This window comes from Ursus arctos, unplaced genomic scaffold (genome assembly GCF_023065955.2).
Source record: "Ursus arctos isolate Adak ecotype North America unplaced genomic scaffold, UrsArc2.0 scaffold_24, whole genome shotgun sequence".
NCBI classification, from domain to species: Eukaryota; Metazoa; Chordata; class Mammalia; order Carnivora; family Ursidae; genus Ursus; species Ursus arctos.
In genome coordinates, this window is record NW_026622919.1 from 1,542,227 (window position 1) to 1,563,368 (window position 21,142).

A 21,142-nucleotide genomic window follows, 5' to 3' on the forward strand; every position below is an offset into this window, starting at 1 on the left:
CTCACTTCAGCTCTGCACACCCAGAAGTGGGAAAAGGCCTCAGAGTGGAAGGGGGCGGGCCAAGGTCAGCCCAGCGCGGCCCACTCTCACCTGGTTCCAACGTGCTAAGGTCGGCGCCAGACCGCCGGGCCTCCCCACTCTTGTCCTCGGAGCTGGGCAGCTTGGAGCCTGGCCCGGGGCTGCCCGAGGGGCAGACGGATAAAGTGCACGGGGCGCTGGGGCGTGGTGGCGTTGTGGGGCAGCCGGTGGGGGGCTTCGGGGTAGGCGAGTGGCAGCAAGGTGACAGCTTGGCAGGGCCTACGGTGGCCAGTGAAGGGGTGCCCTTGGCTGTGGGGGTTAAGGCAACTGGCTTGTGGGTGGACTTCAGGGTCTTCTCCTGGGCGGGCTCCTCCAGCTCCGGGTGATGGTCCTCGGGCTTCCGCTGTCAGGGTGAGGGAGAGGCTCAGGGCATCGTCCCGCGGGCGGGGATTCCAGGGCCAGGCCCGGCTGGAGCATGAGGGTCGGGAGGAGCAGTGCGCTGGGTGCCACGGGGGTGGGGTGGGGGTGGGGGCTGGGGCAGGTACCTGGACGGGGGCTGCCCGCTGCTGCTGCTGCTTCTGCTGCAGGGCGTAGAGCTCTTGCTGCCGCAGGAGCTGCGACCGGGGGTACACGGGGAGCTGGCCTGGGTGCTGCACGTGGGAGGCGGGGCCCCGGCCCCCATACATGGGGGGCCACAGGGAGGCCTGGTCCATGACGTCAGCTGCGGGGAGGGCCAGAGGAGCCATCAGACCCAGCGAAACGGGACGCGGGCTGCGCCCCAGACACTTGAGTGACCCGTCTACCTCTCCCCTGCTTCCTGGGCAGCGGCCGGGGGCCTGCCTCGCTGCCCCACCCACCGCGGGCTGCTCCCTTCCTCAGACCCACTTCCCACACCCCACGTACCACAGCCTCTTACCAAGCGCGTGGGGGGCGGTGTGGGGTGTGGGCTCTGAGGGCAGAATGACTAGCTGTGCGGGGCTGTCCTGGGAGAGGGGGAAGACGGAGGGCATGGAGCCGGGCACGGAGGTGGTGAAGCCTGGGGGCAAGTTCTGGTGCAGGGCGGGGTGCCCAAGGCCTGGGGACACAAGCACAGCAGTAAGGCAGCGTGGAGCGGGGAGCCCAGGCCGGCCAGGCCCCGTGCTCTTGGGCTGGTCAGCTCCAGGCCAGCCCTGCCCATCAAGCCCGGCCAGGACACGTGCCCTGCCCCATGCCCGCCGGCTGCCCCCCGACTGCCCTCGGAGCACTGACCGTAGGAATGTCCCCCCATCCACAGGGAGGGGCTGCGGGTGCGGGGCAGCCAGGGGGGGTGGGCAGGGTGCGGGTGGGAGGCCGGGTCCCCGCCCAGCTGGCCGCTCTGCAGGGAGGAGCCGCTGGCGATCATGAGATGAGGGGCCAGGTCTCCAGGGCAGCCGCCTGCCGGGTGGACCCGGGAGAACTCTAGGCGGTCCTTGTTGTCCCTGTGGGTGACAGGGGTGAGGGTGGCTAAGGACAACCGCCAGCCACCCACCCAGCTCTTCCACCCCATCCTGTCGACATCAGCCTTGGAGGGTCACGGGGACAACCCAGGATCAGGTGGGCCTCGGTACTGGGGGCCCCCGTCCCAGCTGTGGCCCTGACAGCGGAGGGAAGTCCCCAGAGCTCCCCCCGACACGACACGGGCAGAAGCCCCAGCAAAGCCCGGGGGCGGGGGGAGTGCGCTACCCAGCCGGCGTCAGGCCACTATACCCAGGGCTGTGGCCTGGCTCCCGCCCCGGTGGCCAAAGCCCCCGCTCTTACTGCAGCCGCAGCTCCCGGCCGGCCAGCCCCAGGCGGTCCTCAGACAGGCGCACCCTTTCCTCCTCGGCCTCCAGGTCCAGTGTGTGCACAGAGCGGGGCGCACCGCCTGCTGCACGGGGAGGAGATGGTAGAAGGGTGGAGGGTCGGGGTGGCAGGGGAGCCAGCGGCTGAAGCAAGCAGGGACCCCGCTTCGAGCCATGGGGGCCAACGAACCGAGGGAGGGTCTCCTGCCTTGGCCTCAGGGGTTCTGCTGAAGGCAGGTGTGGGGAACTGGCGGCTTCGAGGGATGGGGCGGGCTGGTCAGCCCTTGGAGGGACAGGACTGCTGACGTGGGGAGGGGACGGCAGGAGCGCCCAGGGCCCATCCCTGGGAAGCTTCAGACGGGCCCATGAGGGCAGGTCAGCCACACTCCCCGCCTCCCTCCCTGCCAAGGGGCCTACCTTTGAAGGCTGGGGCTGCCCGTCCGTGCCGCCCGGCATTGGCGCTGTAGGCCGTCTCCGGCCGGCTCACCGTGTCCTTCTGCCGGGACAGGGCCACGGCGATGCCCACGGGCGGCTGCCTCACTTCCGCGTCACTATGCGGGGTGTCGTGCTCCCGGCTTCGGGCACAGTCGGGCCTCTCTGCCTCGCTGGGGGCCTGGGCTGGGCCCTTGGAGGCTGGGAACTTCATATCCTGCTGGGCACAGCTGGCCTTGAGGCCGCCCAGACCCACGAAGGGCGCCTTCTGGCTGACGACCAGGGCTTGGTTGCTGTACTTGAGTAAGTTCTTCATGGCCGAGACCTCGTCGGGCGGTGCGGGCAGGTCCTGGGGCAGGAGGGCGGCCTGCTGCAGGCTGCCGCTAAAGGGGTCCAGGTAGGTGCCAGGCTTGCGCTCCTCGCCAATGGCCATGGCAGTGCCCTGGCCGGACTGGACGCTCCACGGGGGCAGGTGGGGCCCGCCGTAGCCCAGAGAGGCCAGCTCCAGGGACTTGCGCTTGGCTTCAGCCCCGCCGCCCCCTGGCTCTGCCTCGGGGGTCACCAAGTGCTGCTGATGCCGGATCCGGGCCACCTTCTGGGCCCCAGGGGGACCTGCGGGGGTCTCCTTGCTGGCGGTCTTATCTAAAGTGCAGCAGGCCTGGGTGACCTTCCCACCCAGCGGGTCCTGGTGGCCTGGCCGGGCACAGTCCTGTGAGTGGGCGGGCAGCTCGAAGTAGCCGCTTTTGTCCAGACCGCCTTTGGGGAGCCCGGAGAAGGGGGTCTCGGGGCCTGTGCTGTTGAGATACTCCAGGCCCTTGAGCCGTGGGTTGAGTGCAGCCTCAAAGCCCCCAGGCCGCCGCTCGCCCTTGCCCTCGGCCTTCAGGTGGGCATAGGAGACCCCATAGGGCACGGCATGCTCGGGGGCCAAGGTGCCGTCGAGGTGTCGGTCTTTGCCCTCACCTGCCACGGCACAGGCCTCGGTGGCCTGGAAGGGGCGGCTCTTCTCAGCCAGGTGTCCCACGGAAGGCACGAAGGTGGGCCCGCTGGCCTTCAGGTCTCGGGGGACTTTGTCCTGCAGCGGGCAGAGCCCGTCCGGGCCCGCGTGCAGCTGCAGGCAGGGGAAGGAGCCGGCGGCCGTGCTGAGGGGCGGGGGTGGCCCGGCGGGCAGGCCGGACGGCACGGTATAGGCCACAGCATGATGCAGCATCTGCCGCCGCTCCAGGCACTCGCTGAAGGCCGGCCCGGGCTCCGCAGGGCCCGCCGCCTCCTTGGGGCAGCGTCCGGAGGCCGCGACGCCCACGCCCGGCCTCACCAGCACGCCACCCGCACAGCTGGCCAGTGCGGCCTTGCCCATCTCGCCGTTCAGCACCTTGGTGTTAAGGAGGCAGGAGGCGAGGTGCTTGGGGCGGCCCTCGCAGGCCCCACGGGGAGTGACGCCACTCTCCTTGCAGTGGCCGTCCGCCGGCATGGGCAGCACCAGCTTGTGGCGCTCCTTGCTGCCCTCCTCCTCGGCCGCCGGCCGCTCCTTGCCCTCCGCCGCCTTGCTGGCCTTCTCTCTGCCCAGGAGGAAGCGGTCGAAGTCCTTGGTGCCCTTCTGCAGGGGGCCGGCCTCGCCTCGGTCACGGCTGCAGGAGCCGATGGGGTGGCCGGGGGCAGCCCGGGCCACGCCGGGGAAGTTGTGGTTGGCAGGCAGGAGGGTGGGCTGGGGGGGCAGGTAGAAGTTATCTGCATGCCAAGAGAACCGAGGTCACTGGGTGAGCTGGGGCAGGGGCTGGAGAGGTCCGACTTCCCCAGGACTCAGGCTCTAGGAGCCTCTCCACCGCCACCAGCTGGCAGTGACCCACGGCTACCGTCTGGGAAGGTTTACAGTCGAAAAAGACATCGTGTCCAGTTCCCCATGCTCACCACGTGGAATCGTACACCCCGGAGCACGGGCACATTCACGCTGTGCGACTGTCCGTCTAGGACTCTCGGGTCATTCTAAACCACAGCGCTGTGCCCCGTCAACAGAACTCCCGCCCCTGTGAAGGGCCCAGACCCTTGCCCCGCCCGGTGCCCGGGGATGAGTGGGGGGAGCGCAGGAACAGGTGGTAGTGAGCGCTGACCAGGCATCCCCCCCCCCCCCCCATGCATCGCTGGGGGAGCGGGACCTGGGCCGGTCTTCACAAACAGCCGCAGAACCTTCAACGCCGGGGAGCTGCGGGCTGGCTAGGTGGACGGTGGCGCACATGGCCTGGGGCATGGCACGGCCACCACGCAGCAGGCGGTGCCCAGACACCCAGCCACACGGAGTGCTGCAGGAGCGCGCCTGCGGGCGGTGGGACCATGCACGGAGTACCGCTGAGGGCCAGCTCTGACCAGGCCCCGGTGAGAGCTCAGACCCCCAGGACAGCATGAGGCCCCATCTGAGGCTGGGCTGGTTGTGAAGGACCCGGGGAGGCCCCTGGCAACTCTGCATGGCCACTGTGGATGCCTCTGGCTGGGGCTCTGGCTCAGAGAAGGACGACGAGAAAGTGGCCCCAGCCGACAGTCCCTACTCCTAGCCTGCTACCGGCTTTCGACACCCTGCAGCTCGGGCCCATGTAGGCGGGTGGGGGGCGGGTGGAGCCCCGGCTCCCTGTGCTGGGCTACTGCTTGCTGTCCAGCCTGGGCCCTTGGCCCGGGGCAAGCCCTTCCCGCCCGGGGCCATGCTCTCTCTGGGGGTCCCCCGCCGGCTGTGGTGACGCCCACTGCTCCCAGAGCGAGGGCTGGGGTCCTGCCTCTGGGGACCGGGGGGCTACCCCCTACACCCAGCTGGGGTGGCAGACAGGCTGCGCGGAGGGCCTGGAGCCCAGAGGGGGCAGACGAGGGGGAACAAAGAAACATTTGGAACTTGTAAAACTGTCCTCAGTCCAGAAGTTCCTTGTCAATTTCCTGCTAATTAAAACAAGGGGGAAGAGGGTAGCCTGGGTGAACCCTAATTAGCTTGATTTCCGAAACCCAAATGTTCCTGGATGCGACTCCACCACAGTGCTGAAAGCCGAGAGGCCACCAGCGCTCCGGGATGCCAGCGACCCGCTGCTGGAGGGGTTCTGGCTCTGGTTCAGCCCTGACGAACGCTGTCCAAACAGTTGCACTTGTGGGAGTTTGGGGGACCCAGCCCGTGGCCTGTGGGGGGCTGTCCTCGGGGGAGCAGGGGCACCTGGCCCAAGCTGAAGGAAACGTGGGTTCCCTGGGAGCGTCCAGCATCTATCCATCCCCTGGGGATGGGGGTGGGGGGCTCTCTTGCCCCCCCCCCCCCCCGCAGGCCAGGTCTCATCTGCATTAATCCCAGCCGGCCAGTCCCGGGCTGGGTCAAGGCTGAGGCTTTTCCGACCTCAGCTGCCCTGCCAGGCCCAAAGTCACAAGACACACCAATGTCCTGGAGTGGGAGGCTAGTTGGGAGAAAGGGCTGGGCGGGGGGTAGGAGGACAGGAGGGTTAGCCATAGGCTCACCTCCCAGACTGCCTCGCTGCCGTCCCCTTCCTCCCCCGAGACCCCCTCTGATCTAACCACTACCTCTTGGAGCCCTGCCTGGTGTCCTGTCCATCTTCCAGACCCTGCTGGGTGTTTGGTGGGCCCCTCGTCTGCCTCCACGGAGACCCCCAGCCTCAGGGCTCCTTGGGCCCCCCCGAGCTGTGTCTGTCCTCACCCGGGGGCTCCCGTGGCACGGACCCCCACCACGTGTGTCTAGCCTCCTCCCGGATACCACTGGGAAAGCCCCTCTGTGTGGACGATGGTCCCCCCCCGAGCTGCACCCCTCCCGCAGCCTGGCCACAGACGGAGGTCATCTAGGGCCTCCTGGTCCTCGTGTCCCAATCCGTCTATACCACCTGTCATCTGAAACATGTAACCAACACAACAGTCTCCCTGCCCATCTCCTGGGCACCACCCAGACAGCCCTTTCTAAGGCCCAGATGAGATGGCACTCCACCCAAGAAAAACCTGCGAGACAGGGCCCGAAGGCCCCCCGGCCACTCCCCACAACCTGTCCTTTCTCCAGGCAGCCCCACCTCCCTCGGGCTCCTCGATGGGATCCATGCCCTGGAGGTCGGGCCTTTGCACGACAGTGTGTACGTGCACACGGGAGAGCGTGCTCGCGCGGCCCCACCAGTCCTGTCTTCTCTTCAGCAAAGCCCCGACCTCAGTGTCCCCTCTCCAGGGACGCCTCTGGAGGCCCCCTTCTGCCAGTGGAGGGAGAGCCCCTCCTCTGTGTGCTGGGACACACTGCTGCCCCGACATGGCCTGCAGCCTCTGTGTGACCCGAGGGCCTGGTACACAGTGGGGGCCTGGGACTCGTGCTGCTCAGTGAGGCCACTGGTGCCGGCTCCTGGGGGCCTCCACACCCTGCCAGATGGCATCTTCTCCCTGGGCTGCCCAGGCAGGGGGAGGGGACAGGAAATAGGTGTGCGGGGCAAGGCTGGGTGCTGAGGGAGCTGAGCGCCACCCCTCGGGACCGCGGTTACTGGAGACGCTTCCACGGGAGCCAGAGAGGTCCCGGCAGCACGGCTGTGGCTTCAGAGTGCTCACCTGGCCCCAGCGCGTAACCTGCCTCTGGCCCTGCTCCTGGGACGTTCAGCCCTCCAGGAGCCTGAGAAGCAGGCTCACTCTCCTTCAGCCCCTGCACCGCTGTGGCCGAGACCTGGGGGAAGGTCTGCCCAGGCGTGCTGCCTTTACCCAGGGCCCCAGAAGCCCCCGGCCCCGCCCTGCCCCACTCTCCGGGATGCCCTGCGCCCCAGACCCCAGCACGGCCCCAAGCCAGCACTTGCCTTTTTGGGTTCCATAGAAACGATGTTGCCCGTAGAGAACATTGCTGTTTCCATGGTGATCCAAGTGGCTCATGGGTAGGAAGGTGGATGCCAGACTCCCCGAAAATCTGGGGTACCCTGGAGCTAGAGAAGCAAGGAGACTGGCTATAGAGTCACCTCCCAGGCCGAGGCCGCGGCCGCCCCGACCCTAGGGAGGTGAGAAGCGATGGGCAGCCCGGGGGCGACGCCCCGCAGAGCCGGGTGCATAGTCCGCCGGTGGGAAATCAACCCATCAATACATCATATTAACTCTGACTCGACTAACACCATCCCTCTGGTGCGGCACAAATTGAATTGCTGATGGGCTGGGAGAGGATGGGGGACGGAGGAGGGTGCCTGTGCTTCCTCCCCCAGCAGCCCTCGGCAGCACGGGAGCTCCGGGCAGGGCAGCAAAACGGCTCTGGAGAGGCAACCTGGGAGGACACACACGCTGGACACGGGCTCGACTCCCAGCCAGCACGGCCAGGGCCAGACACCCCCTTGGCCTGCGACGTCCAAGCTACTGGGCGGCTCCGGGGTCGGGCAGCCCACGCCCTGGGGCTGGCGCAGTTGGGGTGTGGCAGAGCCCTGTCTTGCTGGAGGCGGCCGGCCCCGCGGGCTGTCCACGGGCTGGGCCTCCTCTGTGCTCTGCGATCTACAGAGGGAGCTGGCCCCCAGCCCGGAGACCCTCCCTGGCACTTCTGAGTCATGCCAGCCAGGCCCTTCTCTGTCCCCCTGGGGCCTAAACTGTCCTCCAGGCCTGGCCCTGCCCAGCACAGGAAAACCAGCCGCACCCTGCCCCCCCACCCCCCCATCCCCACCAGCCGTGGACCTTGGGGGCTCCAGCCATCTGGGACACACACACTGGCCCAGAAGGGATGAAGACGGACAGAAGTTAGCATGGCCTGGGAGGCCCGTCCAGGCCCTGGGGCCCTGGCCAGGCACAGGTGTGTCTGCTGGACGCCCAGAGCTACCAGTCACCTTGAATGTGGTTCTTCACCACCAGTAATTCCTGACCTGGCCGAGCAGGGAGCGGTGGCAGTGTGGGCCCATCGCCGGGGCCGCCGAGTGGCCAGCTGGGCTGTGGCGGGCAGGACAGTCTTACTCTAAGACTTGTGCTTTGAGCCAATGCTCTGAACTTCTTCTCCATGGAAAATGTGCTCTGTAGGAGTTTCTCTTGGGGACCCCATGATTGTCCCAAGAGCGGCCGGCTCCTGGGAGTAGCTTCCCACCCTTCTGGGCAGCCTTGGCTGCCAAGAAGGAGCAGCCATCCAGGGGTTTCCCCAGGGAGCAGGGCCACAGGGACAGGGAGAGGGAGGAGCTGCCACGGGGCCCTGTAGACAGCCGTCCCGGAAGGGCAGGCCAGGCCAGGTCCCCAGGCGAGTGCCTGTCGTAGGCATGCCGGGAGCCACACGCCTGGGGACCAGGGGCACCGGCACCCCCTCTGAGTGTGTCACAGTGGGGTCCATTCCATCTTGCTCATCAACTGTTTTCCAAACTCTATTTATGACCGAACCCTCTGCTGCCCCATTGGAACATTCCTTGTAACAGCTGGTGGCTGAGCACTCCAGAGTAACTTGTGGGAAACACCTTTCCAGAAGGGGCAGGGTCAGAACCACAGGACAGACCTCCAGGCCCCCATGTCCTCAGAGGGCCTGGGGCATTCACTCACTGCCTGAGGTGGGCCTGCCGGGATGCCGAGGCTGCCTGGGGGTCGGGGGGGAGGGTGGAGGCCGGTGGGGCCTGGCTGTATCTCAGTGTGGGGGGGCAGCTGTGGGTGCACGGGGGGGGCAGCCCGGAGCCCACTGTCATTATCAGGGGCCCTGGAGCCCCTCGCCAGGCCTGAGGCTAGGGGGGAGCTGTGCCAGCATGGGGCAGGCTGTCTCTCAGCTCAGAGGTTACGAATGGGGCTGCAGGAGCAGAGCTTGGAGTGGAACACGGCCAGCAGGGAATGGGGGTGCTCCCGGATCCCCAAAGAGCAGGCCCCCATTCCACACGGGGTGGCCTGCCACCCGATCCCAGCGGGCCCTGCGGCAGAGGCAGGCCACCCTCCAGACCCTAATGATGCCGTCTTATGTCCTCTGGCCCAGTGGGTCCGAGGTGAAGCTGTGGAGTCCCCTCCCCAAGGACCGTTCTATGCAGAATGTGTCCCAGGTCCCAGAGGCTCACAGCACCCCACTACACCGGCCCCATCTGCAGCCTCCAGGAGGCCCTAGAGGTCTCCCTGCTTTGGGCTCACACCCCTGGGCTCATCTGAGGGCTCGGGAAAGGTGCCAACGGCCGCCCTGGCCTGTCCCCTTGAGCCCCTCCTGCTGAGGGCAGGGCTGGGTCCGGAGAGCCTGGCCAGCTGGCCTGGTCCGTGTGCCGAGATGCATCTGGAACTGCTGCTCCTGAGATTAAACTCAGCTCCTGGAGGCCTTGACAAACGCTGCGAGCGGGCCGGGGACAGGAGCAGCAGGGCAGGGGGCCAGGCCTGTGTGCGCTGTATGGGGGAGCGGTGAAACCACCACAGCTATCCCCTTTTAACTGGCTGCTGTTAAATGTTTTACGGGCCTCGTTTTGGTAAACAGAAGTCTGTAAATTCCTCCTTCCCAGAACCAGTTTCCCGGGTGTGGACCCCCCCCCCCACCCCGTGACCCCCTCGGGAGGTCCAGGCCTGCAGCCCACCCGGCCTCTTGGGGAGCAGGCGCTCAGCTGGCGGGGTGGGGGCAGTGAGGGTACGGCCTGAGCTGGTGGCCGTCCAGGCCGGGGCGCAGGGGCCCCACTCCCACCTCCAGCCTCCCCCCGAGACCCCAGAGGGGATTTGGGCTGGGGGGAGGAAGTCGGGGGCCCACGGGGGGAAGAAGCAGCAGAAGGGGCATGGGCTGGGGCCTGGGGGGGCTGGAAGGGGATCTGGGGGGCCCCTAGCCCAGCCCTTTCCCCCAACATGATCATGCTCTCTGAACTGAGGAAAATAAACAAGGATTTTACAAACCGGAGCAGCTGTTCTGAGAGGGCATCGGCCAGGGCCGATGTGGCTGGGACCCCCGGCTGCTAGCCTTGAAGGGGCTGTGGCGGGGGGTGAACGTGGGGCTGCGGTCATCAGGAGGGCTCGAGGCACAGGGATCGGGGTGGGGGCTGGATATCCAGGAACCCAGGACCAGAGGTCCTCAACCCCACATTCCTGCAGGGGACAGTGTGGTCTGGGACCTCCTTCCCAGACCCTTGTATCCCTTGCAGTTGGGGCTACTGTGACCACCTTAAGGGACAGGTGGTGATTGCGTGTAAATCAATGGTCCATGGTGGGGGGCCAGGCCCCGGGCCCATCCCTGGGCTCCCACCGCCCTCGAGGCCCTGGAGGGCCTTGATGAGCTCTGAGGCAGGGCCCCGGGCCTCAGTGGGCGTCTCATGATGGACACCCTCCATCTGCCGTCGCTGCTGTGAGCTGCCAGGAGACTCAACCTAATCCCGTGACACAAGGGACAACAGGGGACAAAGGGTCAAGGCTATCACCCGGTGGCTGTAATGAAGCACAAACAGTCAGGTGCTGGGCAGGAGCAGCGCAAAACAGGTCCCTGGGCTGCTGGGGGCAAGTGACCCCACACCGTGACGCCTTCGCTGGCTCTCCGGGAAGGTCGCGGGAAGTTGGGGGTGGGCAGAGGACAGCGGGCAGCTCACCCCAGGTAGGGGCTGCTCTGAAGGCAGGTCTGAAGCACAGCAGAGATAGGAACAAAGGCAGGGACACTTTAGAGGGGACAAGGACAAGAAGACAGGGGTGCCATGGAGGGCGGGGGCTTCTCCCAACCCCAGTGAAGAGGTGGGTGCCTGGGAGGACCCAAGGCCCTCTGCAAGCCCCTGAGCCACGAGGAAGGAGGGGCGGCCCCGGCACCCCCGTGTCTGCCCTCCTCTCCCAGTGGAGCCGCTCGGCCCACCCCGCAGGACCTCCTCACGCCTGGGTCCCACTGCAGTCCTTCCCCACCCACCCCGGGCCAGACCCCAAACCTCTGCTCCACTAAGGCTGGGGGGCAGCAACCCCCCGACCCTGCCCTCCCAGGGGCCGCCTTCCTAGGGGGGCGCTGGGCACTGCTCTCGCCGTCTCTCAGGAGGCCAGGTCTGGGGGCAGGGGGTGTGGCCAGCCAAGCAGAGGACCGGGACTCTCTGGGGGAGGCTGGGGGTCCCCAGCGCAGGCCCACAGAGCTCAGTAGACTCCCGCCACCTTCCCTCCGCCAGGGTCCTGCCTTTCCGCAGCAGGCGCCCCTGTCCCCAGGCCACCTTGGCAAACAGCACTGCTATCTCCCTGGATGGGTCACCCTCCCCTATCCTGAGGCTCCAATCCCTGGACGAGCCTTGAGCTGGGGCGGCGTGCCGCCAGGAGGGTCCCAGCGTCAAACCCCGAAGGCAGCTCCCCACAACATGACCACTGGGGGCGGGCTCTGAGGAACCCGACTGCCCGTCTAGCCAATCAGAGCCCTGTCTCCTCTGGGTCAGGCCCACTCTTGGGGGGGTTCAGCAAGGGTCAGCCCCTCCAGATGCAGCCCCAGCAGACCTCGCACCCCTGCCTGCCTGCCGGCCCTCATGGATCCCACCCTGGCCCTGCCACACTCCTGTCAGTCAGGATGCTGCCACACATGGCCGGCTAGGGGTCCTGGCCCCACGCCTGACCCTAACTGGATGCTGGCTCTCTCCCACGTGACACCCCTTCCAGGATGTCAAGTGTGGGCTTCAAGTGTGGCACACAAGTCTACTAAATGACAGTGACCACCCAGAATGCTAGGTTCAGAAGGATTCTGAGGCTGTACCCACATGCCGCTGGAGTGCTGTGATTGACTAGTAATGTCTGCCCTGGGAAGGGGAGGAGCGTTGGCAGACAGCTGGCAGGACACGGGCCATCCCTGCTTTAGTATCTGAAGAGAATAAGCTTGCAACAGCCCCTCCCCATGTCCTCCCTGCTTCCGTCCAGAGGCCCCCTCACACTTGGTGGTCAGACCCGTGGGGGTCCACGCTGGGCTTTCAGAGTGAGACTCCCTCTCTGGGATGGAGTGGGCTTCGCAAGCTCAGCGCTCGGGGAGAGCCCACGCCTCAGCCTCCCACAGCTGGGGGTCGGGGCCCCGGTGTGGGCTCTTGGTGGTTTCGGTCTCATCCTATCTGTCCAAGTCCCGGTTTGGCAGCTCCATGCATACACACTGCCCCCCACTGCACAAGGTGCGGGGCCTGGCAGCCCTGGTCTCCTCCCAGGCCCAGAGGAGTGCTAAGAGCAGGGGAAGGGGACGGGCTCCTGCAGGCATCTCTGGAACAAAAGCAGTGGGCAGCCTGCCTGGGATCCGGGCAGTTCATGGACCGTCCCGGACTCCTGGCACACGCTCTGCACGGAGGAGCAAGGCTCAGGGTGCCCAGAGCACAGAGGCAGAGCTCCTCAGAGCGAGGTGGGGCAAACCGGCGTGACCCCCAAAACCTTCACTGACATCCCACAGTACAACTCTGACTGCTAGGAAGCCATCCAGGGGCGGCCACCTGCCCTCCAGAGGGCTCCAAGCCCCATGGTTAGGGTGGCCTGGCCACACGCAGGCCAACGTGCCTGGGGCCACGAGAACACCCCAACCCAGCCCCACATACGGCTGGGCCGCAGACAGGCCATCTTCCCCGAGCGGTGACACAGGGACCTCTCCCCAGCGTGGAGAGTGCTGTCCTCACACGCACTCCCTCTGCAAATGTCAGCCCAGGAAGGGGCCAAGGCTGCTGGCCCAGTGGTGGACAGCTGCCACAGGGCACAAGCCAGGACAGAGTGGTCGCCGGCAAATGCCCAGGGAGGCCTCCGCCTGGCACGGGCTGGCCAGGAGGCCATGCTTTGACTGTATCACGCTGGGTCAGAAGGGCTCTTCTGGTCAGGGCGGTGTGCAGCCGGGGCGATGGAGGCCCAGACGTGCCGTGGGCTCCCAGCCTCTCGGGCACCACTCTTGAGCAGTGATGATGACCTTTGCAAGGGGCAAGGGCCTTGGGCCTGGTCCCGCACGGTCCTGACTCCCCCTGCCCCCCACAACTGCCTGGGCACGGGGCCGCAGGCACCCTGGCTTGGGTCCCCATAGGAGCTGGAAAAGGGGGAACCTACTCCCGACACGAGGAAGGCAAAGGGAGACAGGGTTCGGGGACACCCGGGGCCTCCGAGAGAAAGGGAGCAGTGGACAGCCTCCCAGTCAGGCTCTCCGGACTCGAAGCCCACCACACACTTTCCCAAGCCTGTTTCCTCCCCTATAAAACGGGGAGCCGCCCACATACCAAGTGTTGCCCAGAGAAGTAAACAAGCCAGAGCCATCCCTGGGCCAGGGTCAGCACAAAATGTCATTATCCCGAGCACCACAGCTGTGCTCCTGGCCTGACCTAGAGCCAGGGACTGGCACTGGCCTCCCGACCTCAGGGCCACCTGTGGCCTCAGGACCCGGAGCAGCACCGGGCAGGCTGGGCCAGCAGAGTGGCCCCTGCCCAGGACTAGCCTCCCAGGGATCAGGTTGGGACCTGTGCTCCCAGCAACCAATTACACAAGTCAGGAGCCCCCTGGAGGAAGCCCAGGTCAGGCCTGCAGCTGGGGGGTGGACTGCAGGCTGGGACCCTGATGGGGACATGGACCAGGGCAGGGTACAGCCAGAGATGGGGGGCATCGGCAGGGGTCAGGGAAGGCTGGCCACACAAAAGCCCCAAGGAGGCTCTGGAGGGGGTCCGAGGTCCACAAGAGACGGGCCTCCCTGATTTCCGTGTTGGGACCCAGGGAACTTGGGCGCCTTCCCACACTCTGTCCTCAGATCGCAGAGCAGTCAGCTGTCCCCACGAGCCACCTCCTTCCTTCCAGCATGGGCAGGGGTCAGGGAGGCAGGGCGAGGGGGCCGCAGATGTGGGCGCCTCCTTCCCCGCTCAGGAGAGGGGCGCTAGGAGTCATCAGTGGTTCTGGGGGGGGCGGAGTCCCAGGAGATTTGAGCCATCAGGGAAACTGAGGCCAGGAGAAGAAGGAGCTGACAGGGCTTGGGGAGAGGGGCCGGGGTCCAGGGCGGAGACACGCCTCAGACAGCTCCTCCAGATGGTTCTGGAATACAGAGCTCCAGGAGGCAGGATGACCTCTGGGGTCACGCGGAGATGGTGGAAGCTGGGTGACACCTTGGTCCCTCACACAGCCGTGCTCCGGGCTCCCACTCCCTCCCCAGCGTTCCCATGAGGCTGAGGCCTGAGGTCCTGGAGGGGCAGCTGGCAGGATGTGGGAAACTGGGGGCTGGGCGCAGCAGGGAGCGCCCACTGGAGGCCGGCCCAGCCCCAGAGGGAGGCCCGCGGGGCCCACAGCCGGGGATGGCACGTGGGCCTGCTGCCTCCCAAGGCTTCCCCTGCAGGTGGCACAAGAGACCACGAGTAGCCCGGGCTATGGTGCGCAGCAGCTAAGGGGCCCCACCCCTCCCCAGCTGAGCCCCCAGGAACAGAATCCCCTTTCACCGGCCCTGTGGGTGGTCCCAGCCCTGGCAGCTGGGGGTGGGGTGGGGAGAGAGGGGCCAGGCTCCATGACAATGGGACCAGCTGTGCTGTGCGCCCCCCCCCCCCCCCCGCTCCAACCCACCCAGGGCAGGCGACCCACCCAGGGCAGGCGGGCTGGACACTGGCTCACCCCTGCCCTGGGACAGTTCCGCCGCCCACTCCCACCTAAGCCTCAGAGGGGAACGTCCAGCTTCCGGCAGGACCCTTCATTTGGGCGAGCCTAGGAGGCCCGGAGGCTCTGCCCCAGGCCAGATGTTCCAGGGCGGCTCCTCTAGCGCCAGGGTGCCTCCCCTGCACCCCAGCTGCTCCGCCAGGGTTGCAGGAAGCCTGGGCCCTTGCTCTGGGGGCTGCCCCCAGCTGGCGAGCTAGGTCCGCTAACAGAGAGGTGGGGAGTCCTGTCTGGAGTTGGCGGGGTGGGGTCACCTGAGTCTCTCCCCTGACCTGGCCCCCACCTGCTGCCCTGTCCTGGCCTCCTGACCCTTTAGGGGCCCAGCCCTGGGCCAACCCCAGGTCAGGGAGGGGGTGGTGCACAGGCTTTGCGGGGCACCTGCCACCCTGCCCATCCTGGGGGCGGTGGAAGGAAGCAGGACGAGGGTGAGAGCCAGACCTCTAAGCAGCCCGCCCAGGCAGCCCACCATGCCTGCCGGCCCCCACTCTCCGGCCGTGTCGCGTGCCCCCCGCCCGCCTCACCCCCCTTCTCTCCGAACACACACGGCAGAGAAACAGGCCCCGGCACGCGGGGAGCCAGCTGGCACCCAGTCAAACTAGCAGCCAGGCACGCTGCCAGGGCAGCCAGCCAGCAAGCGCTGCCACTCGCTCCGGCCCCACCCGCCCGCCGGCCTTTACGCTCCAAGCTTGCAGCGAGGCAGCCGGCACCACGTGGCCTGTCGGGGGAGCGAGGCTGCAGCAGGCAGACAGGCAGAGGGCGGAGGGCAGGGGAACCCCCGCAGGAAGGAGATCCCGAGGCGGGGCAGCTCAACGGAAGGCAGAGAAAAGGGAGATGGCGAGGGGGTAAACTGAGGCACAGGCCTGGAAGGTATATGTGGTTGCATGGACCCCAGGACACCCACACACCAGCTACCCTCAGGTAGGACCTGGCAGGTTGGGGCGGGGGGCGGGGGGTGTGCTCTCCCCTTCAGAGCCGCTGCCCCTTCCGAGGCCCATCTCGGCCTTGGACAGGCTCTGCTCCCTACACGCCCTGTGCTCCAGAGGCGGGGTGGGTGGTTAAGAGGCCACATCCTCTCTTCCGTCGTCCTCTGTCCACCTGCCCTTGCCCACTGAGCCCCTCGCCGTGGCAGGCATGCTCTCCCCCAGCAGGCTGCGGGCACGTGGAGCCCCAGGCGGTGCAGGCAGTGTTTGGGGGCTGGGTGGAGGGACAGGCCTCCGCGCTGGCCTGAGAGGGACAAATGTCCTCAGTGTGGCCTAGCCCTGACCCTCTTCCCACTCAGGCCACAGAGAAGCCTCTGGAGCACTCTGGCCAGGGTGGAGGCAGGCCCGCACAGGCTAGGGTGCCCCCCCCAGCCAGGTGGACTCCCCTGGGGCTGCAGCTCGGGGTGGCCGGGTGCCCCAAAGGCTACCAGCCGCTCGGCTGGTGCAGCCGTTGGCTCAGGGGAAGTGAGTGGCGGGAGGCCGTTGAGGGTGCTGTCTGCAGCCTGCCTCCCACCCCACCCTCCCCACAGCCCGCAGGGGGCAGGACAGGGACACCTTCTCCCCGAACCCCAGGGCAGGTGGCACTGCCCACAAACCGCCCTCCATGCTGGCGAGGTCCCCAAGGGGGGGACAGAGGGGAAGGGGATACATGCCTCCTGAAGCAGAGCTGCCACCCCGACCACGGGCCATCCTTGCATGCAGGGGAAACTGAGTCAGCCAGCCCGGGTGCGCCCGTGTGCCTGGGGCTGGGGCTGGGGCTGGGCCCGGGTGGGGCCGTGGCCGTTATTCCGTTACTTTATTTTGAGGTGGTCCCCCCCTGGCTGTTGCAGGCCTCCCCCAGCCTGCTACCCCACACTCGGCCACCCCCCTCCCTCCCACAGACATCCTTCCCAGATGCTCCTGCCAGGGCTGGGAGCCTGCCTGGCCGACACAGAAGGCGGAAGGGCTGGAGGGGCCGGGGGGAGAGGTGCGGAGAGTCTGGGGCCCACCCACAGCCGCTTCGAAGCTCGAGCCAGGGCCCAGCCCCCTCTGCACCGGCTCTCCCCGGGGAGGCCCCTCAGCGTGCAGGGGCAGGGAGCCCGTGGGGTGGAGGTCAGTGTGGGCCGGCGATCCTGCTCTGCCTGCCCGAGGCCTCGGGCCGCCCTGGCCTCCCCACCAGGAACGAGGGCCGCTCCTTATCGCCTGCCCAACACGGGCCCTCCACACAGCGCTCAAGGCCCAGATTATTTTAACAACTGTCCCTCACTTGTCACCTGTCCTGTTTGGAAAACAGCCCCTTTCTTGTTGCACAAAGAGGTTTCTCTGGCTCTCCAGCAGCGCCGGGCGCTAATCTCCCTGCCTGGAACACGCGGCAGGCGCAGTGTGTGGGTGCGCGCTCGGCAAACTGCGGTGCCTGCCGCCCAGCAGTCACTGAGTTACGGCGGTGCCCGTGCCAGGAGCGGAGAGCCCTCTGCGCCCGCTGCCAACAGCAATTACCTCTCTGCGTGCCAGCCAGCGCCGCCGGGCTTAACCCTTCCCAAGCCGCCGGGATACCAGCAAGCGTGGGCCTAGGGCTGCTACCCACGTCGCCGCACCAGGGGGCTGAACAGACCGCAGAGAGCTGGGGACACTGCGGGGAGCTCCAGAGTCCCAGAGGGGCCTCCGGGGGCCTTCCTGCCAGCCACACAGCCTGTGAGTGCAGGGCTGCGTTCCATAGGAGGCCAGGGGCCTGGGAGGGACTCTGCTCATGTTGACAGCTCTCTCCTCCCCACCCCTCCCTCCCGGCGGGCACATCTGGAGCCCACACCTCCCCGAGTCTGGGGAGGTGGGTGCAGCCCCAGGCAGAGGGTGCAGCCCGGCCCCGGCCCGCCCAGCTGTGCTCCACATTTCCTCGGCTCCCCCAGAGCCCCCTCAGCCCCACCTCCTTCCCTCCCTCTCTGCCCATCTGTGCTGCATGTCTGGCTGGGACCACGGCCTGGTGCCCCCCCACCCTGTTTCCAACCAATTACCACCTCCGCCATGGGGGCTTCCTCCGCAGGCCACAGCAGGGGAGCCCCTCTTCTCCCCCCCGCCCCGGACTTACCTTCATGGGAGTGGGAGAACCAGATCTGGGAGGTGGCGGGGTGGGAGGCGCGGTAGGCCTGCTCCGAGGGGGCTGGGGCGGGGCCGCTGGGGTGCGTGGGGGCCGCCGAGCCCAGGCTGCCGGTGAGAAAGCTGCCCATGAAAGAGGAGGCCGGAGAGTTCCCCATCAGGCGGCTGCCGGCTGTGGACACGGGGGTGGGGGGTGGGGGGGCAAGAGTGAGTCTGGGCAGGGCAACCCCACCAGGGAGCCCTGCCCGGTGCTGACTCTCGAGCCCCCAACTCCCGGGGCTTCTGTCTTCAAATAGCCGAGGGGCCTCCGGCAGGAGAACCCGCCCGCCCTGCCCGACAGGCGCGCTCGGGGTCTGGCGCCCTCCCGTGACCGTTTGCACTTCTGCCCCCCGCCCCTCAGCAGCCAGATGCCAAGCACTGTGTCTGTGGGGAACAAGCTGGTCTGCGGGGGGGGCCTTCTCCTCTGAAGCAGAGCCCCTCTCTCCCAGGCCCCGGTCCCTCTGCCGGGGCAGACCTGCCAGACTGCTTTGCCCACACCTCCCAGAGAGCTCCAGCGTCAGCAGAGGCCCCAGCCCTGCGGGCCCTGCAGCCTCTGCCCACCCCCCTGGGCAGCACGGGGCGGGGGATGGGCCTCTCCCCACAGTGGGGTCCCCAACCTTCTCCCCCAGGTCCAACTGACGGACTCCTCTGCCCAGTCCCAGGTGAGCGAGACCGAAACGAAGGCCGCAGAGGGAAGGATGAGAGAAGCCTGAGGAGGAAGTGAGGACCCGCTTTTCACAGCCGCCGGGGTCTCTCGGGCTTGGTCCCCGATTGGGCGGACAGGCGGGCGCACACAGTCATCTGCCTCCCAGACCCTCTGCGCTTCCCCCGGTAGCCGGCCTCGCGGCCCTCCAGGTCCACCGGCACCCTCGCCACTGCCTCCTCTCTCCCCAAATCCAGTGGCCACGGCCAGGCTGAGCGAGCCTCCCTGGATTTCCATGCCAACCGGGCATCTGCGCTCACAGACCGCTCTCCGAGGAGCAGCCCCCCCGGGCCTGGGGGTGGTTTGGGGCTGCACTTCGAGGGCCCCGCTCTGCCAGCACCTTGTCACCTGTTCCACGGGCAGTGAGCCTGGCTGGGGACCATCCCAAGGGATGGGGAGCGGGGACCTGGGGGCTCACCACCCGGTCGGGCTGAGTGTAGGGGCCCGGTGGGCTTTGCAGGGGCCCTGGGGGTCCCCAGAGGCTGCAGGCCCTGCCCAAGGTGAGTCAGGGCAGCTGTTTCCCAGCCCGGGGGGGGGGGGCAGGGGGAATTTGTGAATTTGTGATTCCTCATCCAGCCTGGCGTGGCCCTGGGAGCTTCCCAGACATGGGGTGACTCAGCACAGAGGAGGCAGGGCCCAGAGCAGGGGAGAGGGAGGGGCTGCCCCGGTGGGGACCCTGTCGGCCTCCAGCCCCGCCAGTGAGTGAATGGGACATTACGGAGGAAAGGGGCCTTTCCTGGCGTAGGCCACAGACGCAGGGCTGTGAGCGCTGGCGGGAGCACTGGGCTACACGCTGACCTCTGTGGTGGGTGTCAGGCTGCACGGAGACCCTGACAGGACCCAGGGGCAGGGGATGAAGGTGCCCAGGAGCCAGGGACTTCCCGGACCGCAGGGCTGGGACTGCCATGGGCCGCGGCCAGACCACAGGCGTCCAGCCAGGGGAGGGGACTCTGGGCTGGGAAGGGAAGTGTGGGCCTCCAGGGGCCGCGGGTGGAGGGGCAGGAGTGGGAGGGCGGCCTCCGCTGGGCTCCAGGGACCCTGGGGGGGCCATGCCTGGGGGATGAGCAGGCCTTTTCCTGCCTCGCCCAGGCCGGCCGAGGCTCCCAGGGCTTCCCACCCCCGCACCCTCCCAGGGAAGTCCCTCCCACTCTGCTCCTCCCGGGACGGTGGGAAGCAACCCAGTCCAAGAGTCGGGTCTGGATAAAGGATTTCTCCAGGAGTTCGGCCTGAGAAGCCCGCACCTTGCTCTCTCCCACACCGCGGGGGCGAGGCGGCAGGCCAGGCCCCAGGCTGGGCGGGAAATGCAACTCCAAGGCCTACGGGGCCCTCTGGCCCTCTGGTGCAGAGAATCTGAGGCTTGGCAGGGGTCCCTCACAGGGTGGCCCACCCCTGGGTGCTCCCGCAGAGGTGGCAGGCAAGCTCTGAAGACCCACCACCACGGCCCCAAGGGTCACCCACCTGGGGCAGGGACAGATGGGGAGCAGGCCTGAGGCCCGGGGGGCAGTCCGAAGCTGAAATCCGGGTTGGGGAGGTCCCAGGACCTCTTGGCCCTCTCCCGGGAGACTGATCCCAGCCTTGGGTGGGGACTCTCATGGGTGCCCTGTTCTGATGCCATCCCAGAAAGGGGTCCCACTGCACAGGGGTGTGGGGGGACAGCACCTCAGCTCAGCCAGCCCCTGGTCCTGGCTCCACAGAGCAGGGGACGCACCAATGACAGGCAGTGCTTCCCGCTGTGCCAGAGCCCCTGAGCCTGCGGCCGACCTTGCCCCACACAGCCTGTCTCCTGACCCAGGAGACCTTCTTGGGGACCCTCAGAGAGCTGGTTTCTCAGAGTCCAAGGAAGGGACCCATGCCCCAGAGCGTGGGGAATGAAGGGGGTAGGACAGCGTGCCAGCCCAGCCCCTCCCCCACCCTCTGGCCTTCTGGGCCACCCCTGCTGCTCTGTGTCCAGGTCTCCAGGCCATCTACCTGGGGGCCTTCCCTCCGCTTTTTCCCTTTCACGTGGGAACAGAAGAGCCTCGTCACGCAAATACGATGTCTGCATCTCCACTGTAAAATACACACGAGGAAGGAAGTGGGGTCACTGGAGACCCCAGGCCCAAAGAGCCACCGCAGTGCCCCAGACACACATGCCTCGTCCTGACGCAGCGCCACAGGTGACATTCACCACCCCCGCTGCACACAGACGCCACCCCATGCCCTGAGCCCCCCGAGAGACTCCCTGCTAAAACCCCAGTCTGCAGCGCCAGGTCCCGCCAGGGGCTCCCACACCCCCTGACCTGCAGGCCAGTCCCCCTGGCCCGGAGCCTGTCCCCCAGGGCTCCACAATCCTTGCTCAGAAGGGTTCAGTCTCTTCCCTGCCACCCTGGCCTGGCAGCTTGGACGCAGTTGAAGGTCCTGCAGGCCTCGCCAGGTGGGCTGCGGTGCCGGGTGGCAGGGAGTGGGCTGATGGCCCCCGGAGCCTCCCCTACCGGAGCTGGCTCTCACTGTCACCTCCACCTCCAAGGAGTCTGGAGATGGCAACGTGCCTGGCCAGCAGGGGCATGGGCAGACCTGGCTGCCGCCTCCCCAGCCCCTCCCGCCAACCAGTAGCCAGCCCCAGACAGAGCGTGAGCAGAGGCGGCCTGGGCCCTGGCCAG

General features: G+C 67.4%; 1 protein-coding gene across 1 annotated transcript in view; it reads right to left on the bottom strand.

The window, feature by feature from the left end:
• BAHCC1 (BAH domain and coiled-coil containing 1) overlaps positions 1–21,142 on the bottom strand; it is a 58,654-nt gene that overhangs the window by 17,789 nt on the left and 19,723 nt on the right. The window contains exons 2-9 of the mRNA XM_057318095.1: positions 17,754–17,933; positions 7,037–7,159; positions 2,235–3,974; positions 1,795–1,903; positions 1,267–1,475; positions 935–1,093; positions 564–739; positions 91–421 (exon numbers count right to left, since the gene is read on the bottom strand). Of these exons, the coding sequence (XP_057174078.1) occupies positions 91–421; positions 564–739; positions 935–1,093; positions 1,267–1,475; positions 1,795–1,903; positions 2,235–3,974; positions 7,037–7,159; positions 17,754–17,933 (3,027 nt within the window). The remainder of the gene's footprint in view (positions 1–90; positions 422–563; positions 740–934; positions 1,094–1,266; positions 1,476–1,794; positions 1,904–2,234; positions 3,975–7,036; positions 7,160–17,753; positions 17,934–21,142) is intronic.